This window comes from Oculina patagonica, chromosome 14, assembly GCF_052425735.1.
Source record: "Oculina patagonica isolate OP01 chromosome 14, crgOcupat, whole genome shotgun sequence".
Classification (NCBI taxonomy): Eukaryota; Metazoa; Cnidaria; class Anthozoa; order Scleractinia; family Oculinidae; genus Oculina; species Oculina patagonica.
Genome location: NC_135771.1, coordinates 4,387,812 through 4,409,203, shown reverse-complemented (window position 1 = coordinate 4,409,203; position 21,392 = coordinate 4,387,812). Strand labels below are relative to the sequence as shown.

At 38.5% G+C, this 21,392-nt stretch overlaps 4 protein-coding genes across 4 annotated transcripts in view; 1 reads left to right on the top strand and 3 right to left on the bottom strand.

Moving 5' to 3' along the window:
• The window catches only part of LOC144638140 (uncharacterized), a 32,543-nt gene extending 29,830 nt beyond the window's left edge, over positions 1-2,713 (bottom strand). Inside the window, exon 1 of the mRNA XM_078497330.1 lies at positions 2,604-2,713. The gene's annotated coding sequence lies outside the window, so the exon portion shown is untranslated. The remainder of the gene's footprint in view (positions 1-2,603) is intronic.
• The window catches only part of LOC144638194 (leucine-rich repeat-containing protein 42-like), a 53,058-nt gene extending 37,915 nt beyond the window's left edge, over positions 1-15,143 (top strand). Inside the window, exon 5 of the mRNA XM_078497399.1 lies at positions 15,120-15,143. The gene's annotated coding sequence lies outside the window, so the exon portion shown is untranslated. The remainder of the gene's footprint in view (positions 1-15,119) is intronic.
• Positions 12,819-16,299, bottom strand: LOC144638926 (carbohydrate sulfotransferase 3-like). Its single transcript, XM_078498208.1, has 2 exons — positions 15,974-16,299; positions 12,819-13,673 (listed from the first exon to the last, which is right to left on the bottom strand). Exons 1-2 carry the CDS (start codon positions 16,217-16,219, stop codon positions 12,819-12,821), a joined length of 1,101 nt encoding a protein of 366 aa, XP_078354334.1. The 5' UTR covers positions 16,220-16,299.
• A 3,460-nt stretch (positions 16,300-19,759) lies between these two features.
• On the bottom strand, positions 19,760-20,843 carry LOC144637392 (carbohydrate sulfotransferase 3-like). The gene has a single exon (XM_078496457.1). It carries the CDS (start codon positions 20,741-20,743, stop codon positions 19,817-19,819), a length of 927 nt encoding a protein of 308 aa, XP_078352583.1. The 5' UTR covers positions 20,744-20,843; the 3' UTR covers positions 19,760-19,816.
• Positions 20,844-21,392: the final 549 nt, after the last annotated feature.

The window sequence follows — 21,392 nt, the reverse complement described above, 5'->3', positions numbered from 1 at the left end:
TTACAATGAATGAATTGTTCGCAGTAAGAGGGTCTATATGAAGTTAAATGATAGGGTAAGGTGACAAATGGGTCAATTTTTTAACTCCAACAGACAAATTAACCACTATTCTAACTCACAAAAGATGTGTCTACTTCACCATTGAACTCACAACAGGCAAATGACCTTAAATTGAAGATGGTTTAAATTGTGGTTTTACCTTGACATGCAAACTGAGCCAGCTAACAAACACATTTTGAATATAAGTAGCCAGATGCTTTTATCGATGACAGTGTGACAAAATTGGCAAAATTTCAGTTGACATTTCTCAACCCTGTCATGAAGACCCTCAAGTAGAAATAATCATTTTCATGCGTAAAGCTGCAGAAATCTGTACTTCGCTATTTGTCCGAATTCCAGATTTATGGCCACACACACGCTGAAAATCTTCCGCCTTTTTTAAGACGGATGGCGGAAGGACCAAAACCCCACTATGTTAAAAAAAAATATAGAAAAACTTAATTTTCAGCCATATTATAGTTTAGAGGTTTAGGGAAGCCGGGGAAACCGGGAGTTTGTGGTGTTTGTTTTGCAAATGCTATGTTGTTTATTTGAGCTTTTATTTTTATGTCTCATGTGATCTTGCATTTTTAGTTCATTCTGTTGTTTACCCGTCCAGACAATGTTGTTTTTGAAATACATAATTCTTCATTGAAAGAATTACTTCGCTATTTATTGTTCATTGTCAATATATCTAAATGAAAAAAGACGTGTTTGTCTGTATTTATTGATTATTGTACCGCTAAAAATTGGTTTATCTTATTAAAATAGCTCAAATATTTGATATAGAGCAAGACGCGTAAATATCATATTGAATTCTAAAAACTTACTTGTACGCATGTTACAATTAATTTTGATGAAGTTGTTTTCAATAACACTTTTAATGATGTTGATGTTGACTTTTTACTCTATATTAGATGCCCTCGTAAGAATAATTATCGCTGATTCTCTGCTGAAAGGACCCTGTTACATTAGCACGAAAATAACTTATTCATTCGCACTCTAGTAGCATGACATCAGAGATTTTAGCTCGTCACGGACAATGCGTCTAGAAAATATTGGCAATTTTTTTCAAGTTCGTTATTCATACTCCGCCCTTAAAGGGACTGTGTCACGGCTGAGTTAAGTGTATTTTATCACGTTTTGCCAAGTACTCGCTATGAAACTTAATACTTGCAAAGAAGTTACTTTTATGATTCTAAATGACAAAGCCATAGCTTCATTGCAACCAAACGTGTCTCCCGGGCCATAATTTAAAGTTACAAGCAGACAAGATTAACTTTGAAAACGTACTGTTCAGCCCAAAAATATTTCAAAAACCCATATCACAATCCGTTTCAATCTTCGTCACTTTTAGCCATCCGTACCTCCTTCTGTATTTGGTGTGTTATTGAAATGTTGCTTTACTGTTTTAACACGTAATTTTCAAATTTCAACGAATAAGATGGTCATTTTCCATGCCCATGCCCACATTTAGCTAAAATCCGTGACACAGTCCCTTTAATCTTCGTTAGTCCAAACCTTTTTTGGTAAATTTTTGGTTTTTATTACTCCGTTGGTGTTTTTCTATGTAAGAAAGCTATTATTTTGAGGTTTCCTTCAATGCAACTGAAGTAATCAGAAAAATGACTTTATATACCGTGACATTGCTCCTTAAAGGAGGCTGTGTCACGGATTCTTAGCCAGATTTTGGCTTGGAAAATGGCCATAAAATTCGGTGATATGTAAAAATAACCACTTTAAACAGTGAAGGAATATTTCAATAACACAGCAAATACAAAAGAAGGTACGGATGGCCAAAAGTGACGAAGATTGAAACGGATTGCGATATGGGTTTTTGAAATACTGTTGGGCTGAACAGTTTTCAAAGTAAATCTCATGTGCTTGTAACTTTAAATTATAATGCCCGGGAGACACATTTGTTTGTAATGAAGCTATGGTTTTGTCATTTATGTCCATAGAAGTAATTTCTTTGCAAACATTAAGTTTCATAGCGAGTATTTGGCAAAATTTGATAAAATAAACTTAACTCAACCGTGACACAGTCCCTTTAAAGGAAAATGGGTAGAGAGCAATGCTTCCACGTTTCTATGACGTCATTTTTTTGTTATATCTCGTTTAAAATCCTTGTAAAATGTTTTATGGTTATTTCCAACTCTTTATCACTTAGTTATTTGTGCTACAGTACAATAGCTTTGTTTTAAATTTCTGAGAGCGGCCTCCATGGGGATGAAGAATCAAATTATCTTATTGACTGGAAACTGTCTTGATGAAACACTTGATTCTTCGAACTTACATTTAAAGAAATGTACGTAAATCACATGTAATCAATATAGAGAAGTGATATTTTGATCTTGACGAAAGTTTTACGTAACCACTTCGATCAGTCAAATTCTGTAAGATGAGGAACAAAGTGCTGTCAAATAATTTCCTAAAGTGACCGGTTTTTCTTATACGATTCTTGGGCAATTGACTTCAGTTCATGATCGTGTAGACAGTGTTTGTGCCATGCATGAGTTATCATACTACAATGTATAAACATGTCTAAGTTATATAAAACTTACCGTTTTTCGTGGCAAGAAAATCTTAAGTTTCCAGTCGTCAGAAATAGATAAGACACATTAACTCGTGTTAGACCTTCACACCGGAAGAATGAACTGATTTGCTTGGCGTGCGATGAAGTTCTTTTGGAACTTAACAGAACGGAAGGGTAGCCGGGAAATACGAAATCGTATTCACAGACCCCCGTTGTTATTTCCCGTTCAACAATGTTAGTTCTGCACGCAATTGTACAAACAACTGAGCGGTGCGCTTTTGTAAGGAAGTTTGCGTGATTTCATCGGCGGTAAGACTTCATGAAAACCACGTGTCTTAAAGAACAACGACTAAAAATTAACAAATCATCACCTTGGCTTTTGGAAATTGGCTCGCATGGTATAATTTTTCAATCTGCAATTTCTTTCACCCGTGTTCAATTAAGGCCCATGTATAGTTATTTTCACGTGGTGGGGCTTTAGAAATAAAACATTTAATCCTTCCAATTCTCTTATGATATGCTTCAGAATGTCCGGCTCAAAATTCTACTACATGCAATCGATTCAAAAATGTGTTCATCCGTGTATCCGCCGCCATTCTTTCATTTCATCTTTCGTAGGATCTCGCAAATGATTCAGTTAGATCAGTTAGATAGCGTGTGTGTTTACTTAGCGCCTTGACCGGCTTATCGGGTTCACAATGTTTGTTATTAGTATTAGCCCTTTTGTTCAGGTGATTATAAAGTAATAAAATTTATTTGTTTAAGTTCTAATCCTCCCTGATAGTATTTTCAGCTGTACAATCGCAGGTGTTCGGTTATCAAGTAAAAAAATTCTAATCAGCAATTTCTTTCGCGCCCATGTATAGTTATTTTCACGTGGTGGGGCTTTAGAAATTTAAACTCTTTAATCCTTCCAATTCTCGTATGATATGCTCCAGAATGTCCGGCTTAAAATTCTACTACATGCAATCGATTCAAAAATGTTTTCATCCGTGTATTTGCCGAATCTTTTAACCCAATTGGATCTCGTAGAATGACGTTAGATCAGTTAGATAGCGTGTGTGTTTACTAAGCGCCTTTAGCGGCTTATGGGTTTAGATGTTTGTTATTAGTATTAGTCCTTTTGTTCTGGTGATTATAAAGTAATAAAATTTATTTGTTCAAGTTCTAATCCTCCCTGATAGTATTTTCAGCTGTACAATCGCAGGTGTTCGGTTATCAAGTAAAAAAATTATAATCAGCAATTTCTTTCGCGCCCATGTATAGTTATTTTCACGTGGTGGGGCTTTAGAAATAAACCCTTTAATCCTTCCAATTCTCGTATGATATGCTCCAGAATGTCCGGCTTAAAATTCTACTACATGCAATCAATTCAAAAATGTTTTCATCCGTGTATTTGCCGAATCTTTTAACCCAATTGGATCTCGTAGAATGACGTTGTAGATAGCGTGTGTGTTTACTAAGCGCCTTTAGCGGCTTATGATGTTTGTTATTAGTATTAGTCCTTTTGTTCTGGTGATTATAAAGTAATAAAATTTATTTGTTCAAGTTCTAATCCTCCCTGATAGTATTTTCAGCTGTACAATCGCAGGTGTTCGGTTATCAAGTAAAAAAATTCTAATCAGCAATTTCTTTCGCGCCCATGTATAGTTATTTTCACGTGGTGGGGCTTTAGAAATAAACCCTTTAATCCTTCCAATTCTCTTATGATATGCTCCAGAATGTCCGGTTCAAAATTCTACTTCATGCAATCAATTCAAAAATGTTTTCATTTATTTATTTGCCGATTCTTTTAATTCAATTGGATTTTGTAGAATGACGTTTTAGATAGCGTGTGTTTACTAAGCCCTTGAGCGGCTTATGATGTTTGTTTTTGGTATTAGTCCTTTCGTTATGGTGATTATAAAGTAATAAAATTTATTTGTTTAAGTTCTAATCCTCCCTGATAGTATTTTCAGCTGTAGAATCGCAGGTGTTGGTGATTTTGCAGAGCTGGGATTAAAACGCGACTTTCTTTACACAATTGGCACGGAAGAACATTGTGTCAGCGGGAAGAGAATGTACAATGGCTTCATCGTGAACAATTATTACAAACGTCTTCGTTTGTTTAATTTTCTTGATTTACCAACCACTAAAAGTATAGCTAAAAAACTGTTCAGGAAGCGAACACGTGCTGATCTGAGGTCACCTGATTTTGCGGTCCGGAAGCAATCAAGTTTTTGAAGCAAAATCAAACTTACATAGCCTATCACAATTCTTCTCCTCCTCCTCTACGAACACCGTAACGTTGGTCAAATATTAAATGGTGATTATGTACTATGCATGAATATTATGTATTGCCACTAAGCTTTTTTTTTTTTTTTTTTTTTTTTTTTAAAAAAAAAAAAAAAAAAAAAAAAAAAAAAAAAAAAAAAAAAAAAAAAATTTAAAAAAAAAAAAAAAGATTACTAAAGAAAGAAATTCTGGGACAAAAAAAGATTTTTAATGCAATGCGTTCTTTATAAAGTCTCAGGAATAGAAAACACTGAAGCGATTAAAAAAGTCGGTGTGTATTTTAAAAACTAGAAAGTAGAGAATATAAAACTCTAAGACAATTTATAGTGCTGGAAAGTAACCATGGAATTTCCATCTGAGCGTTAGCCCAACAAAGGAAATCAGGGATACACTTGGCAACGAAAAATTCTTTGACCTTGGTGAGATTTTCAAAAGAATATACTACATTTATTCTTGCCCGCATTCAGTTGGTTTCCTTTTCCATTGGCTCTGCTGACAGACTTAAACCACAAGAAAGCAAATTAAAGTCGTTCGTGTGATTATAAAATTCAAACCAAATGCTGCATGCCTTCGTTTCAAGAGATCCGAACGAGAACCGTTCTTTTATTCCTCAGCAATCGCCGCCTGACTGCCATCTGGTAGCCGTAAATTGGCAGAACTTACCAGACTTCAAAATAGAGCCTCTGAACCCAGCTGGAGAATGTTTTGTGATACCTGTTGAGTGGTAGACTGACCTTGACCGTAGAACTAGTATAGTACTCTTGTCTCTAAATTTGGGAGTGACGAAAAAAACATCTCTGCGGGAAGGTGATTCCCTTCTATTCTATTCTCTTCCCACTCAATTAAGTGTGTCCTCCGGGCAAACAAAGTGAGCAAGAAATCTGAATTCAAAAAAGCATGGAATCTCGATTTCTTCTCGAACCATCCATTTCTCGAACCCGCTACTAACAACTCGAGTCATTTCCCTTGACTTGTTCACTCGGTCGAAAACTAAAATTTTTCCCCGATTTCTAGAATTCCCAATTTTCGTTTTCCCTTAGAGGTTCGAGAAATCGTCCTCAAAACTAAGAAGGTACGTTCAATGTCCTTTTTTTTTCGAGATTTGGTGTTCTAAACTACATTTACGTTGCATGAGTCCCACTGGAAAACAAACAAAACGATAGGCCAACTCGCAGGATCGGAGACGGCGAAAGATAAAACTACCGGAATGCCTCTAAGCCTAGCTGAAGTTACACGCTTACATTCAAAATCTTTCCTCGGTTTTAAGCAGCTTGTTAGTAAAACAGTTTTGTTTGTGTTATTTTACTTAGTTTCTTAGTTCTCTTGAAGACTTGTAGATTTTTTTTTTGGGGTTTTTTTTTTTGTGTAGAAAATAGGGGGAGTGTGGGGGGGGGGGGGGGGGACAAAAGAATTTTTTTAAAAAAAAAAAAAAAAAAAAAAAAAAAAAAAAAAAAAAAAAAAAAAAAAAAAGAAAATAAAAAAAAAAATGTTAATTTAATGGGTTTAATGGAAAGAAAAACGGCGGGATTGGTTTGCACCCTCATGAGTAATAAGGATTTTAAGCGAAATTTAAATTTAGCGAGTACTTAAATTAATTGAAGTTACGATCTGATCTGCACACGTGTAACTTTGCCCAGAGGCATCTCAACCGTGTTGCCTCTTTGATTCTTTTGTACCTATTCAATTGTTCTGTTTGTTTTATGTTCAGTCAAAACCCCGCTGTGGGCTCTTGTAATCTTCTCTTATCAATCGTGCATGTTTGTTTTTCTTGGTCTAAATTCTAGTAGTCATGCCTTTTTCAATTCTTTGCATACTGTTTTTCGATTGTTTTTTTAACTTTATGTTTTTTGACTCGTTGGTTTGTTTTGTAATGTGTCACTGAATTACAGGCGCGTTTAATTATTCTTCAACTACTAGGAAACAAATGAGGGAAAAAGCACATGTAGACATTTCCGTTTGGTCCGAACAATTCTCTTTTAAACTGAAGGAAGCACGCCTTTCGCGGGACGGCAAACTTGAATTAAAAAGATGGCCGTTTTTATAAGCTTGTCGTTCGCAAACCTTCATAATCTTCTTTAGTATGTTGCAGTAGTAATCATCCTTATTCATTTTCGATTGATTATAACTTTGGAGTTTTCTATCTCAGAAAATTATTATGTTTAGGATTTTTGCTCAATTTAAAATAAATTTTACACTTCAGAAATGGATATCGTGAGAGCTGCATCAAAACAACTGATTTCGTTGTCTATACCGACACGGAAGGGCGACGTTTCCTTTCAGCAAAAGAACACAATTTTGATACGGGTTTAATTATCACATTAATTCATCCGAAAACAAATAATTGCTTTTGTTTTAAACTTTCATTCAGCCGTTTCCAATCATGGTGTTTTTAGAAGCGGGTTTAAAAGACCTTCCGGTCGGAACATACGTAGTAGTTATCGCCCGACCGACTGGGCCATCAAGTAAAAACGGAAACAGCGCTCTTTATTTTTTGTAAGGTTTCCTTCCTTTTCCACTCGAACTAAAAAACTTTCTCGTTCAAAATTTACTTTACGAATTGCCGTTAGTCCGGATGTTATTTGTGAGTTTTTTAGTTCGGTCTTGTTTCATCATCCCCCGCAAAAGATCGGTAATAACAATCGGTCAGGTTCCAGTCCTGTAGTTTATAGCTAGAAGCCAAGAGCCAAAATATGATTGTGTTAGAACAGGGACACCCAACAGACCGTTTCGGTGAATGTCTGTTCGAAAGACCTATAATCGCCTACCATTTTCGAAATAAACCAAAATGAAAACCTGGAGATTTCTTTAGTAAAACTTTCATGGCATGAGGAAAGTGATGCCTGTTGCCGTTTCGGAGAGAGAAAAGTGTCGGTTTGAGTACAAGAAGGCGACAGCGGCTGGTATATTCGGGTAATTGTATTTCTCTCTCCAAAATTTTCTGAAGTTTGAAAGCCCAGTTACCGTTGCGTATCCGAAAAGATTCTCTTTTTAGCATAAAATCGCACAAAAAGGACATTTGTAACGCGAAAATGATGTTCCGACACCTATAGTAGAATGTTCTCGTTGGGTGCCCCTGTTAGAATAACACAGTTGTCACAGGGGGCCCTCGCGTCAGCTATGAGAATAAATAAATAAAAATCTTGCTTTCTATTGTCGCGTTTTTTGTTTTATAGCGGCCATTTTGAATTTTTAATACTCGGTCTAGCAGGTTGGAGGTCTGGAATCGAGAAAGGTGTGGGGTCTGGGACGGTCGGAAATATTGATTCTCGGGACGACATCCGATCACTATACGAGTGTATAACCAAGTGACCTTGTCATAAACTAAGAGTTACGAGGGTTACCGAAGATTTCTCGGTTCCAGTCTCCTCGTTCCGGCTGACCGCCTATAATTAATTCGGCTCCAGACCACCAACTTGCAGACCGCGTATAAAAAAACAAAGAGAAAGCAGGTAAAGTGTAATTTTTATTTATCCTCTTGTCTAATGTGAGGGCCCCCTGTGAGTTGTCTTCCTTTAGATTTCTAGACTGTTCCAGGGCTCTCTTGAGGAGGCGTGGTGGCGTAACGGGTCATCTGCGTTGTGTTCTTGGGCAAGACATATCAGTCCGTACTGCGCAATCTCCGCCTGCAATGTTTGTGAGCCTCACACGAAGTAATGTTTACAAGCAAAACTTAAAATTCCGTGACAAACTTACCTTTTTCTTCATTATTTACGCCAGATATCCTTGCAGAACAAATAATAACGAGTAGAAGAACCTTGACGCTATTTCAAACCGACGTTTCAGCTCATCGGGAATTCTTGAAAGAAACGGACTGTAATGGCGGACTAAAAAACTTCATGTATGCTGTCACCGAAGGGTAACGTTTCAACGAATTCAAAACAAAAACGAAAACAAACCGCGAGTCTGCGCAGTACGGACTGGAAATCAGCTTTAACTCTCATGGTGCCTCTCTTCAGGTGTAAAAATGGGTACCGGCAAATTAAGGTTGTGGGTAACCCTGTGATGGACTAGCATCCCATCCAGGGAGGAGTAGAAATACTCCTAGTCGCTTCTTGCTGCGGGAATTGGAGATGTACGTGCCGGCCTAATGGTTAAGGGTCATTGCCCCGAGATAGAACTGAACATAGATTTTAAATCAAACTTTGCCTACTTGTCGATTAACCTAAGGGGTCTTAAATTTGAAATAAAAAGGTGGAGTCCCCATACTAAGGGTCTCAATGGGGTTACCCGTTATCCGTAAAACGGCCAAAAATTTAGGCGTAAACTGAATTGGAAAATTTTAACCGTTAGCCGTCGTTCCAGAATGGCCCTGAGACCTAAAATATGTTTTTCAATAATGGAAATTAATTTTTAACTTTTTAAAACAATGAATATGAACTTTTAACTTCTGTTAACCGTTATGGAAATAAATTAACCGTTAGCCGTAAAAAAAACAAAATTTTAACACCCCATTGAGACCCTCCATATTCGTTAAGGAGCAGGAAGACCTTGTATATAATAACAATAACAAGCTTTATTTGCATGACTATAAGTAAATATAGTATTGCAAAAGCGTACAACTAAACTAAAGCAAAACTTATAACAATAATAATCATGTAATAGGAATGAAAAAAGAAATTATGTATGTGTAACATTACTTTCCTTCGATAGAAGATTATTTCGTAAAGATAAGCATCTCACAATGAACTTAAAGCTGATTTCCAGTCCGTACTGCGCAGACTCGGGGTTTGTTTTCGTTTTTGTTTTGAATTCGTTGAAACGTTACACTTCGTTGACAGCATACATGAGGTTTTTTAGTCCGCCATACAGTTCGCTTCGTTCAAAATTTCCGAGTGAGCTGAAACGTCGGTTTGAAATAGCGTCAAGTTCTTCTACTTGTTATTATTTTTCTGCAGGATATCTGGCGTTAATAATGAAGAAAAGGTAAGTTGTCACGTATTTTTAGTTTTGCTTTGTTTGTGAGGCTCACATAAACATTGCAGCCGAGATTGCGCAGTACGGACTGTAATTCATCTTTAATTATCAGAATTCATTAATTTTTTGGTGGCTTGCATAGGAGGAAATTGTGTTATGTTTGGTATTTGATTCTCTATTTTTTGGTAAAATTCATCTCTAAAACTGCAGTATTTAGTACAATGGAAAAGTAAATGAAATTCGTCTTCAATTTGGTTTGATTCACACGTAGAGCAGAGTCTATTATCCCTTGGGATTTGATCATATCTGCCAGTTTCGATCAATAATTTATGATTACCTATTCTAAGTTTTACTAATTCTTTCCTGTTATTTAGTTTTCTTGTAAGATCCAAATAGCAGGAAGGCGTATATTCATCCTTAAAAGTGTTATAGAATTCTAATTTCTTATAGTTTTGAATGGTGTGTTGCCAGTGTGAAATATACTTTTGTTACACAAGACTTACATAGTGTTTAATCTTAGCATCAGTTAAGAGAGAAGGGTCAAAATCAGGCAAATTATAATATTCAAATATTATATACCACATAATTCCTTAATAACTCCCTTGCGCGTTCTGGCAAAGTACACATTTCCAGTGATAATTTATCTTTCAAACTTAAGAATTGATCTGTTTTTGTATCACAGAAAGAACTTGATCGCTACACCCAAATTCTGAGAAAAAAGAAAAAATTGATAGGTCACTATACTCGTTTACGGGAAAGAAACGATTCATTTTTCTCGCGGACTAAGCCGCATAAAAAAAACCGCCAATTTTTTTTTATGTGCGCGCGCTAATTACGCATGAAATTCTGCGCAGTAAAGGCCCAGCCAAACGCACGCAACATTTCAACGCAACATATCTTCAACATTGTTGCGCATAGTATGTTTCAATCGTTTGGCCACCGTGTTGCAACATGTTGGATGATGTTGGACCAAGTTTGAAAATAGTCAATTTTTTCTCCCAACATCTTGAAACATGTTTGGATGTTGCATGATGTGTTACTCGTTTGGCCACGTTCGTGCAACATTGTTGCGTTGGAGCATGCGCACTAGTTCGATTTCCCATCTAACATACTGCAACATATCGCAACACGGTGGCCAAACGCGTGCAACATGTTGTACACAACAATGTTGCGATATGTTGCGTTGCGATATTGTGTGCGTTTGGCCGGGCGTTAAGGATGCGCAATGCAGTACAGGGAAATAACTTGGCTGTGCAGCGGGCCGAAGTAAAAACGCCTTCTTTATCTTTATCAACTTCCAGTTGATTGTTCACTAGGCTTGGACGCGGACTTATACCTCTTACCAGGCTCCAAGTCCACCTTCGTTGTTTTCCATTTTTCGCTCGTGCTCGTCTTTTGGCGTTTTCGCCGCCTCGAATTTCGAAAGAACCGAGGGTCGTTTCCTGGGAGGGCAATGGGGGCTACTATCATTTGTGGGCTAGACAGACAGACACACAGACACACACACAGATAGACAGACAGACAGACAGACAGACAGACAGACAGACATTCATAGGTCCTTAGACACTCGAACAATCGATTCATAGTCCATAGATGTTATAGGTCCACATACATCATCGATCCATGACCCAATTTTATAAATACAGTAAAACATTCTTTCAGCCGATTTACAAGTTACATTAAGCACTAACTAACTAGCTAGCTAACTAAGTGACTACAAACCACAACTATGAAAGAATGTAAAATAAAAAGCTGCTTTTCAAGGATGCCGTGTATAAGTTCTGGGCATGAATACTGTGCTGCGTGGGATAAAGTATGGTTCTTGAGGTTCTCAGTCCTTAAATAAGGTATTCCTTTTTGCCCCTTATGGCATCGTAATCCGGATGTGAGGCGAGGATCAGAACCGGGTTGTTCGAAACCCGATTAACACTAACCCAGGATTAAAAGTTAATCGAGGGTTCCTTTTGTCTTATATAAAAGTGTTATGATGCTTACGTTTTATGGATTTTGGGATAATTAGACGGCAAAACTAGATGGTGGATAATATAAACAAAAAATCTCACTGAAAAGTTGAAAAGCAGAAATCAAAATTCGTGCTAATCGTGGATTAGCTTAATCGTGCTTTGAACAACCCGGCCCAGGATTTAAGAACCTTTGCCTCATCCACCTATCCTAAATTGACGGGAGTGCCCTTTATCCCAGCGGTGGATCTAGGAGTGGGGCCCGGAGGACCCGTGCCCCTCCTTATTTTTGGTAAAAGATATTTTTTTTTAAAAAAAAAGACTCCCCATTAAAATTTTTTTGGTTGTACAGTCAAAGCTCTCTTAACGGACACTCTCGTAAGCGAACAGCTCTACTTACGGAGAGATAACGACTTAGACTTTCTTTGTTATTAAGCTCCCGTAAGCGGACATCCCAAAGAAAATTCTATTAACAAACTCTGTATCTTGTTTTTATAAATCAACTTCACATCGTCATTCGTCACAATGAATCCACAGTAATTACAGTACCATATTTCAGTGTTTGCTTTGTCGTCATCCACGTCCGTCCAGTTATTGTTAGCTGGGCAAGCTTCCTTAAGCGGCCATTTATCCCCTATTCCTCTAGTGGCCACTTGCGAGAACCATTCTCGTAAGCAGCCAGCTCCAGTTACGGACACTTTTTTCGCGTTCCGAGGGTGTCCGCTTACGAGAGCTTCGACTGTACACACAAAAAAGGGCCCCTCCCTTAGTTTAAGGTCTGGATCATTCTCGTCCCCATAGCCCTTTTTGTTTCTCTTAGCCGGCAGGGCCTAGGCACGAGGAAGCGTGCCTAGGCCCTGCCGGCTAAGAGAAACAAAAAGGGCTATGGGGACGAGAATGGGTCTGGATCCGCCAGTGCTTCCCCCTTATCCCGGTTATTACCGACTGACATTCGAAACTTGACGGTAGCTTCATGGAAACTAGACATCCAACGAGCATAATAGTGTTTTGAAATTTTTACCATGTTTTCTGCCAAGGGGTGATTCTGTTAAACAAACTGTTAATTATCCGTTCGAAAAAGCTTAATCAATCAATCAATCAGTTCGCTTGATACGTATCTTTTCTAAAAGTTCAAGCAGTGGTTGACAGATTCTCTCTATAATACGAGTCCGCTCGACAGAAGACTCACTTCGCCATTTGTTAATATTCGCTTTAGAATCTCTCACTAAAGAGTAAGGTTTTCTTGACAGTCTCAACAGTTCAGTGGTTTTGATTAAATCAGGATTTGTCCTGTTTGCGATCCACTTTATAGTATTATCAGAAATATTAAACCCTGCAAACTTGAAGACTTCTTTAGCCTTATCAACCGGTCGAGCTGCAATATCTTGGTATAAGATAAGTTTATATCTGTATCTGAGAGATTCGTCGAGCTGCTGACCAAACTCGATGTTTTCGACAATTGTATCACAATGGTTTTGAACCTTTTGCTCAAAAGTTGCACTTTTATAATCAGGCATCCAGCCGAGTTTTATTCTTGAGTTGATGGTCGCCCTTGGATCACGAACCACGTGCAATACCCGAATATCTGCATTGTCCGTGTGGTGGATAATTTCTGGTATTACACTTGATAATCTACCATGTGGTAGGCGACTAATAAGCACCTTAACCACTGTATTATCAAAATCATGTCTGCATTTATCAACGAATCCTTGAAACAGTTCATCTGCGCGAAAACAGCGCGATATTACACCCAGTTTTTTAACACAGGCAAGGTTTTTACTTGGTTTAGCGTAGTATTTCGTCTCTTTTAAGTACCAAAATGGTGGGAAATAGTCTTTTTCCCATAAAGTACTTGATTCAAATCTGCAGGAAAGGAATCCTCGTAGGACTTTTAACTTTTCGACGTTTGACAGGTTGTGATATCGCAGAGGTTCAAAAACGTGAAAAATCTGTGGAGACATTAAGGAGTCATGTGAGTTTCCACGAAAATGCCAACCCTCTTTGATACGCTTTGCCCTGCTCATGCGAGTGGCCGCGGCTACCCCGAGGGTCCACCCCTGGGATGGAGCAAAACTTTTGTGACCAATATCCCCACCCCTGCTAGGGCGAAGCAGGAATTATATAATAAATACAAAGCAGCAAAAAGGTAACGCAGACCCAACGCAGTAGAGTCCATAGTCTTTGTCTCTCGTAACTCAGTTGGTTAGAGCGCCCAACCGGTATCTGGGAGGCCATGGGTTCAATTCCCATCAAGGATTCAGACTGTTTCTTTGTCCAATGCTCGTGTCATTGTTGAAAAATTTATTTTCATTATCTCTAGTTAGTTTTTCATAACCTACAGCGAACAGTTTTTGTTGTATAGAGAACTGCAGTGCGTTAGAGAACTTTTAATTTTCCTTTTCATGTAAGTGGGTTTTAACAATTTGTATTAATTTTAGATCATTCTGTCATGCGAGGTTGTTAATTTGCTCCCGGTCCAATTTTACAATAATAACGACTGCCATACTCATAATTTTGTTGTTAGCTAGATAAACATTTGGTATTTTCATAGTTCCTATAGACTCTTGGTTTTAGGCCATCGTAACTTGATTAAAAATATAACACAAACAGCGGTGATAAACATTATGAAAAATCGCATTTTAACTTTCAATTTTCCTTTTCATGTAAGTGGGTTTTAACAATTTCTATTAATTTTAGATCATTCTGTCACGCGAGGTTGTTAATTTGCTCCCGGTCCAATATTACAATAATAACGACTGCCATACTCATAATTTTGCTGTTAGCTAGATAAACATTTGGTATTTTCATAGTTCCTATAGACTCTTGGTTTTAGGCCATCGTAACTTGATTAAAAATATAACACAAACAGCGGTGATAAACATTATGAAAAATCGCATTTTAACTTTCAATTTTCCTTTTCATGTAAGTGGGTTTTAACAATTTGTATTAATTTTAGATCATTCTGTCACGCGAGGTTGTTAATTTGCTCCCGGTCCAATATTACAATAATAACGACTGCCATACTCATAATTTTGCTGTTAGCTAGATAAACATTTGGTATTTTCATAGTTCGCTCAATTTTCTACATCTTTACTGGTAGAATGTTAGAAACGTGACAGTTACCAACACATTTTTTTTTTGTTCGTGTTATGATGGCGCGTAATTTATGGGTGCCTTCAAGCATTTCTTTAGTCTTGTGATGAGTACGCACGCCATTAAATCAATCTACATGCATTTTTATAACAGCTGAGAATATTAGTATTAAAATCTTAAAAAAATTTAATTGTTACCTATATATTCTTATAGCAGGGTGTTAAAACGTTGTCATAACGACTATTATTGTCTATATATTTAAAATTTATTCTTAGACATATTTTGATTCCATTTAATTTCAGCCGCATGATGCAGGTCGCAGCCTACTCGACCGAAACGTCTAAAGGTTTAATGAATTATTTTTACCAGAGCCAACTTTTTCTGTCGTTTTGTAAGAATGCTAGGGTAACCCTATTGCTAGAGTAACGCTAGCACTACAGTTACTCTACCGCCCCAGCTTGTGATCAGGGCCTTGCGACTTCTTGTATCTACCTGAAATTCATTACACGCGGCAACAATGTTAACGATTTATGTATACATGGACCCACTGTGGCAGCTCTGTGGCGGATGCATTAAAGTCTGGTTTTCACTAGCGACGCAAGCACAAGCGCGATCACGCAAAAAGGACAAGTTTTGATGTTGTTCTTGTGCTTGCCGCAAGCACAAGGACAAGCATCAAAATGCATTGTGCTTTTGCTTGAGTCGAAGTCGTTTTCACGGGAAAATAAGAGCTGTTATCTTTGCGCTTGTGCTTGCGTCGCTAGTGAAAACCAGACTTAATTGTTGCTTATGATGTTTTCTTGGGCGAGCAAACGGGGAAACATTTATTGCGGGCACAAAATATTTCTGAAAGAAATCAGAAACATTTTTTGTGTCTCGGAAACAAAATTTGTGTCCGCAACAAATGGTGCGTGCGGGCAAACAGGGAAACATTTGCGTCCGCAACAACAATGTGTCCTCGTTTGCCACCAGCTTAAGATATAGTACTAGCTGTCCGAAATGACCATAACGGGCTGTCTAGAACTGGGACAGGGCAGCCTTACATAGTAAATAACAACATATTGAGAACAGAGTTCGGTACTTAACACACAGAACACTAAACACTGCACAGTGAAAATTTAGAGAAGACCTGGCTTCGTTTCTTTAGTCAACCTACCCGCTCTCCGCTTGCCTGAAACATTTTCGACACAAATGAAGTTCCCGATCGGCCAATTCCTAAAATAAGCAAACTCCTTCGTTGCTTCTCTACATTGTAGAAAGTTCGGTTCGAAACATTGTCAGAAACCAAGTTCATTGAATGCAAAGGCCTTGAACGTAGACGTTGAACTAAGAAAAATAAAATCAGTAAACTTGAGGCCGCTGCGAGGCTGACGTTAACGAACAAGCGCTTTTTTCCCCACATGATCCCAGTTCTACAATTCTTCCTCAGCCGAATCCCTGTACTTATACTAGATGTGTTCAGATTTATGTCAATACACGCTTCGCCGCGCCGAAAAACATTTTAAGTATTTTTGAATACATAAAAAATCATAAATGACAATAGAATGATGCCCACCCCTGCTAGGCTTAGAAAACTGCTGCATGTAGTCAAAACAAGGCGGTAATTAAATGTAAAACCACTTTTTCGGCTTGAAAGGTAACAGGGTCCCCTATACTTTTTTCGTGAAGCGTGATTGAGACTATTTATTTTCCGTGAAACGTGATTTGGAAAGATCTCTTTTCTCGACACCTTAGTCACCCGAAGAAATTGTGCCATCGCTGTCGATGTTTATAGAAAGCCCACGCACACAGACAGATATCTAGATTATAATTCTCACCATGATAATAAACACAAGGCCAGCACGGCGGCAACGCTTTTACACAGAGCCCTAAATTTACCCAACTCTTCCGAAGGAAAACAACGAGAACTTAACCGAGTTCATTCAGCACTTGAATCTAATGGTTACCCATCGAAGTTCGTTAAAAACATCCAGTCTAACAAAACCCGACCCTTGACAGTGTTGTCCCCGGAGGAACTTGTTGGAACATTTTTCAAGATGGTCGAGGTGCCCAAATCACACAAGTCATTCGCCTCTCTCTCTCTACCATACATTTAAAGGCGTACCAGAACCTCTGACCCGTGTTCTCAAAAAGCACGATATCACAGTAGTAAACAAACCACTGACCACCCTCCAACAACAGTTCCCGGCTCCAAAATTTCGACCTTCTTTGGAATCGCAGACAAACGTTGTCTATAAAATTCCTTGTGCTGAGTGTTCATGGTGTTACATTGGTGAGAAATTCGTCTTCAATTTGGTTTGATTCACACGTAGAGCAGAGTCTATTATCCCTTGGGATTTGATCATATCTGCCAGTTTCGATCAATAATTTATGATTACCTATTCTAAGTTTTACTAATTCTTTCCTGTTATTTAGTTTTCTTGTAAGATCCAAATAGCAGGAAGGCGTATATTCATCCTTAAAAGTGTTATAGAATTCTAATTTCTTATAGTTTTGAATAGTGTGTTGCCAGTGTGAAATATACTTTTGTTACACAAGACTTACATAGTGTTTAATCTTAGCATCAGTTAAGGGAGAAGGGTCAAAATTAAGCAAATTATAATATTCAAATATTATATACCACATAATTCCTTAATAACTCCCTTGCGCGTTCTGGCAAAGTACACATTTCCAGTGATAATTTATCTTTCAAACATAAGAATTGATCTGTTTTTGTTTCACAGAAAGAACTTGATCGCTACACCCAAAATCTGAGAAAAAAGAAAAAAATTGATAGGTCACTATACTCGTTTACGGGAAAGAAACGATTCATTTTTCTCGCGGACTAAGCCGCATACTAAAAACCGCCAATTTGATAATTACGCATGAAATTCTGCGTAGTAAAGGCCCAGCCAAACGCACGCAACATTTCAACGCAACATATCCCAACATTGTTGCGCACAGTATGTTTTAATCGTTTGGCCACCGTGTTGCAACATGTTGGATGATGTTGGACCAAGTTTGAAAATAGTCAAATTTTTCTCCCAACATCTTGCAACATAATTGGATGTTGCATGATGTGTTACTCGTTTGGCCACGTTCGTGCAACATTGTTGCGCTGGAGCATGCGCACCAGTTCGATTTCTGCAACATATCGCAACACGGTGGCCAAACGCGTGCAACATGTTGTGCACAACAATGTTGCGATATGTTGCGTTGAGATGTTGCGTGCGTTTGGCCGGGCGTTAAGGATGCGCAATGCAGTACAGGGAAATAACTTGGCCGTGCAGCGGGCAAGTAAAACGCCTTCTTTATCTTTATCAACTTCCAGTTGATTGTTCACTAGGCTTGGACGCGGACTTATACCTCTTACCAGGCTCCAAGTCCACCTTCGTTGTTATCCATTTTTCGCTCGTGCTCGTCTTTTGGCGTTTTCGCCGCCTCGAATTTCGAAAGAACCGAGGGTCGTTTCCTGGGAGGGCAATGGGGGCTACTATCATTTGTGGGCTAGACAGACAGACACACAGACATCCATAGGTCCATAGACACTCGAACAATCGATTCATAGTCCATAGATGTTATAGGTCCACATACATCATCGATCCATGACCCAATATTATAAATACAGTAAAACATTCCTTCAGCCGATTTACAAGTTACATTAAGCACTAACTAACTAGCTAGCTAACTAAGTGACTACAAACCACAACTATGAAAGAATGAAGTTAATAAAAAGCTGCTTTTCAAGGATGCCGTGTATAAGTTCTGGGCATGAATACAGCGCTGCGTGGGATAAAGTATGGTTCTTGAGGTTCTCAGTCCTTAAATAAGGTATCCTTTTTGCCCCTTATGGCATCGTAATCCGGATGTGAGGCGAGGACCAGGGCCGGGTTGTTCGAAACCCGATTAACACTAACCCAGGATTAAAAGTTAATCGAGGGTTCCTTTTGTCTTATATAAAAGTGTTATGATGCTTACGTTTTATGGATTTTGGGATAATTAAAACTAGATGGTGGATAATATAAACAAAAAATCTCACTGAAAAGTTGAAAAGCAGAAATCAAAATTCGTGCTAATCGTGGATTAGCTTAATCGTGCTTTGAACAACCCCCCCCCCCCCCCCCCCCCATTGGGGCCCAGGATTTAAGAACCTTTGCCTCATCCACCTATCCTAAATTGACGGGAGTGCCCCTTATCCCAGGGGTGGATCTAGGAGTGGGGCCCGGAGGACCCGTGCCCCTCCTTATTTTTGGTAAAAGATATTTTTTTTAAAAAAAAGACTCCCCATTAATTTTTTTTTGGTTGTACAGTCAAAGCTCTCTTAACGGACACTCTCGTAAGCGAACAGCTCTACTTACGGAGAGATAACGACTTAGACTTTCTTTGTTTTTAAGCTCCCGTAAGCGGACAGCCCAAAGAAAATTCTATTAACAAACTCTGTATCTTGTTTTTATAAATCAACTTCACATCGTCATTCGTCACAATGAATCCAATGTCGTCATCCACGTCCGTCCAGTTATTGTTAGCTGGGCAAGCTTCCTTAAGCGGCTATTTATCCCCTACTCCTCTAGTGGCCGCTTGCGAGAACCATTCTCGTAAGCAGTCAGCTCCAGTTACGGACACTTTTTTCGCGTTCCGAGGGTGTCCGCTTACGAGAGCTTCGACTGTACACACAAAAAAGGGCCCCTCCCTTAGTTTAAGGTCTGGATCATTCTCGTCCCCATAGCCCTTTTTGTTTCTCTTAGCCGGCAGGGCCTAGGCACGCTTCCTCGTGCCTAGGCCCTGCCGGCTAAGAGAAACAAAAAGGGCTATGGGGACGAGAATGGGTCTGGATCCGCCAGTGCTTCCCCCCTTATCCCGGTTATTACCGACTGACATTCGAAACTTGACGGTAGCTTCATGGAAACTAGACATCCAACGAGCATAATAGTGTTTTGAAATTTTTACCATGTTTTCTGCCAAGGGGTGATTCTGTTAAACAAACTGTTAATTATCCGTTCGAAAAAGCTTAATCAATCAATCAATCAGTTCGCTTGATACGTATCTTTTCTAAAAGTTCAAGCAGTGGTTGACAGATTCTCTCTATAATACGAGTCCGCTCGACAGGAGACTCACTTCGCCATTTGTTAATATTCGCTTTAGAATCTCTCACTAAAGAGTAAGGTTTTCTTGACAGTCTCAACAGTTCAGTGGTTTTGATTAAATCAGGATTTGTCCTGTTTGCGATCCACTTTATAGTATTATCAGAAATATTAAACCCTGCAAACTTGAAGACTTCTTTAGCCTTATCAACCGGTCGAGCTGCAATATCTTGGTATAAGATAAGTTTATATCTGTATCTGAGAGATTCGTCGAGCTGCTGACCAAACTCGATGTTTTCGACAATTGTATCACAATGGTTTTGAACCTTTTGCTCAAAAGTTGCACTTTTATAATCAGGCATCCAACCGAGTTTTATTCTTGAGTTGATGGTCGCCCTTGGATCACGAACCACGTGCAATACCCGAATATCTGCATTGTCCGTGTGGTGGATAATTTCTGGTATTACACTTGATAATCTACCATGTGGTAGGCGACTAATAAGCACCTTAACCACTGTATTATCAAAATCATGTCTGCATTTATCAACGAATCCTTGAAACAGTTCATCTGCGCGAAAACAGCGCGATATTACACCCAGTTTTTTAACACAGGCAAGGTTTTTACTTGGTTTAGCGTAGTATTTCTGTGTTAAGTTCCAAAATGGTGGGAAATAGTCTTTTTCCCATAAAGTACTTGATTCAAATCTGCAGGAAAGGAATCCTCGTAGGACTTGTAACTTTTCGACGTTTGACAGGTTGTGATATCGCAGAGGTTCAAAAACGTGAAAAATCTGTGGAGACATTAAGGAGTCATGTGAGTTTCCACGAAAATGCCAACCCTCTTTGATACGCTTTGCCCTGCTCATGCGAGTGGCCGCGGCTACCCCGAGGGTCCACCCCTGGGATGGAGCAAAAATTTTGTGACCAATATCCCCACCCCTGCTGGGGCGAAGCAGGAATTATATAATAAATACAAAGCAGCAAAAAGGTAACGCAGACCCAATGCAGTAGAGTCCATAGTTTTAGTCTCTCGTAACTCAGTTGGTTAGAGCGCCCAACCGGTATCTGGGAGCCCATGGGTTCAAAAAAAAAATTCCTATCAGGGACTCAGGCTATTTCTTTGTCCAATGCTCGTGTCATTGTTGAAAAATTTATTTTCATTATCTCTAGTTAGTTTTTCATAACCTACAGCGAACAGTTTTTGTTGTATAGAGAACTGCAGTGCGTTAGAGAACTTTTAATTTTCCTTTTCATGTAAGTGGGTTTTAACAATTTGTATTCATTTTAGATCATTCTGTCATGCGAGGTTGTTAATTTGCTCCCGGTCCAATTTTACAATAATAACGATTGCCATACTCATAATTTTGCTGTTAGCTAGATAAACATTTGGTATTTTCATAGTTCGCTCAATTTTCTACATCTTTACTGGTAGAATGTTAGAAACGTGACAGTTATCAACACATTTTATTTTTTTTGTTGTTTGTGTTATGATGGCGCGTAATTTATGGGTGCCTT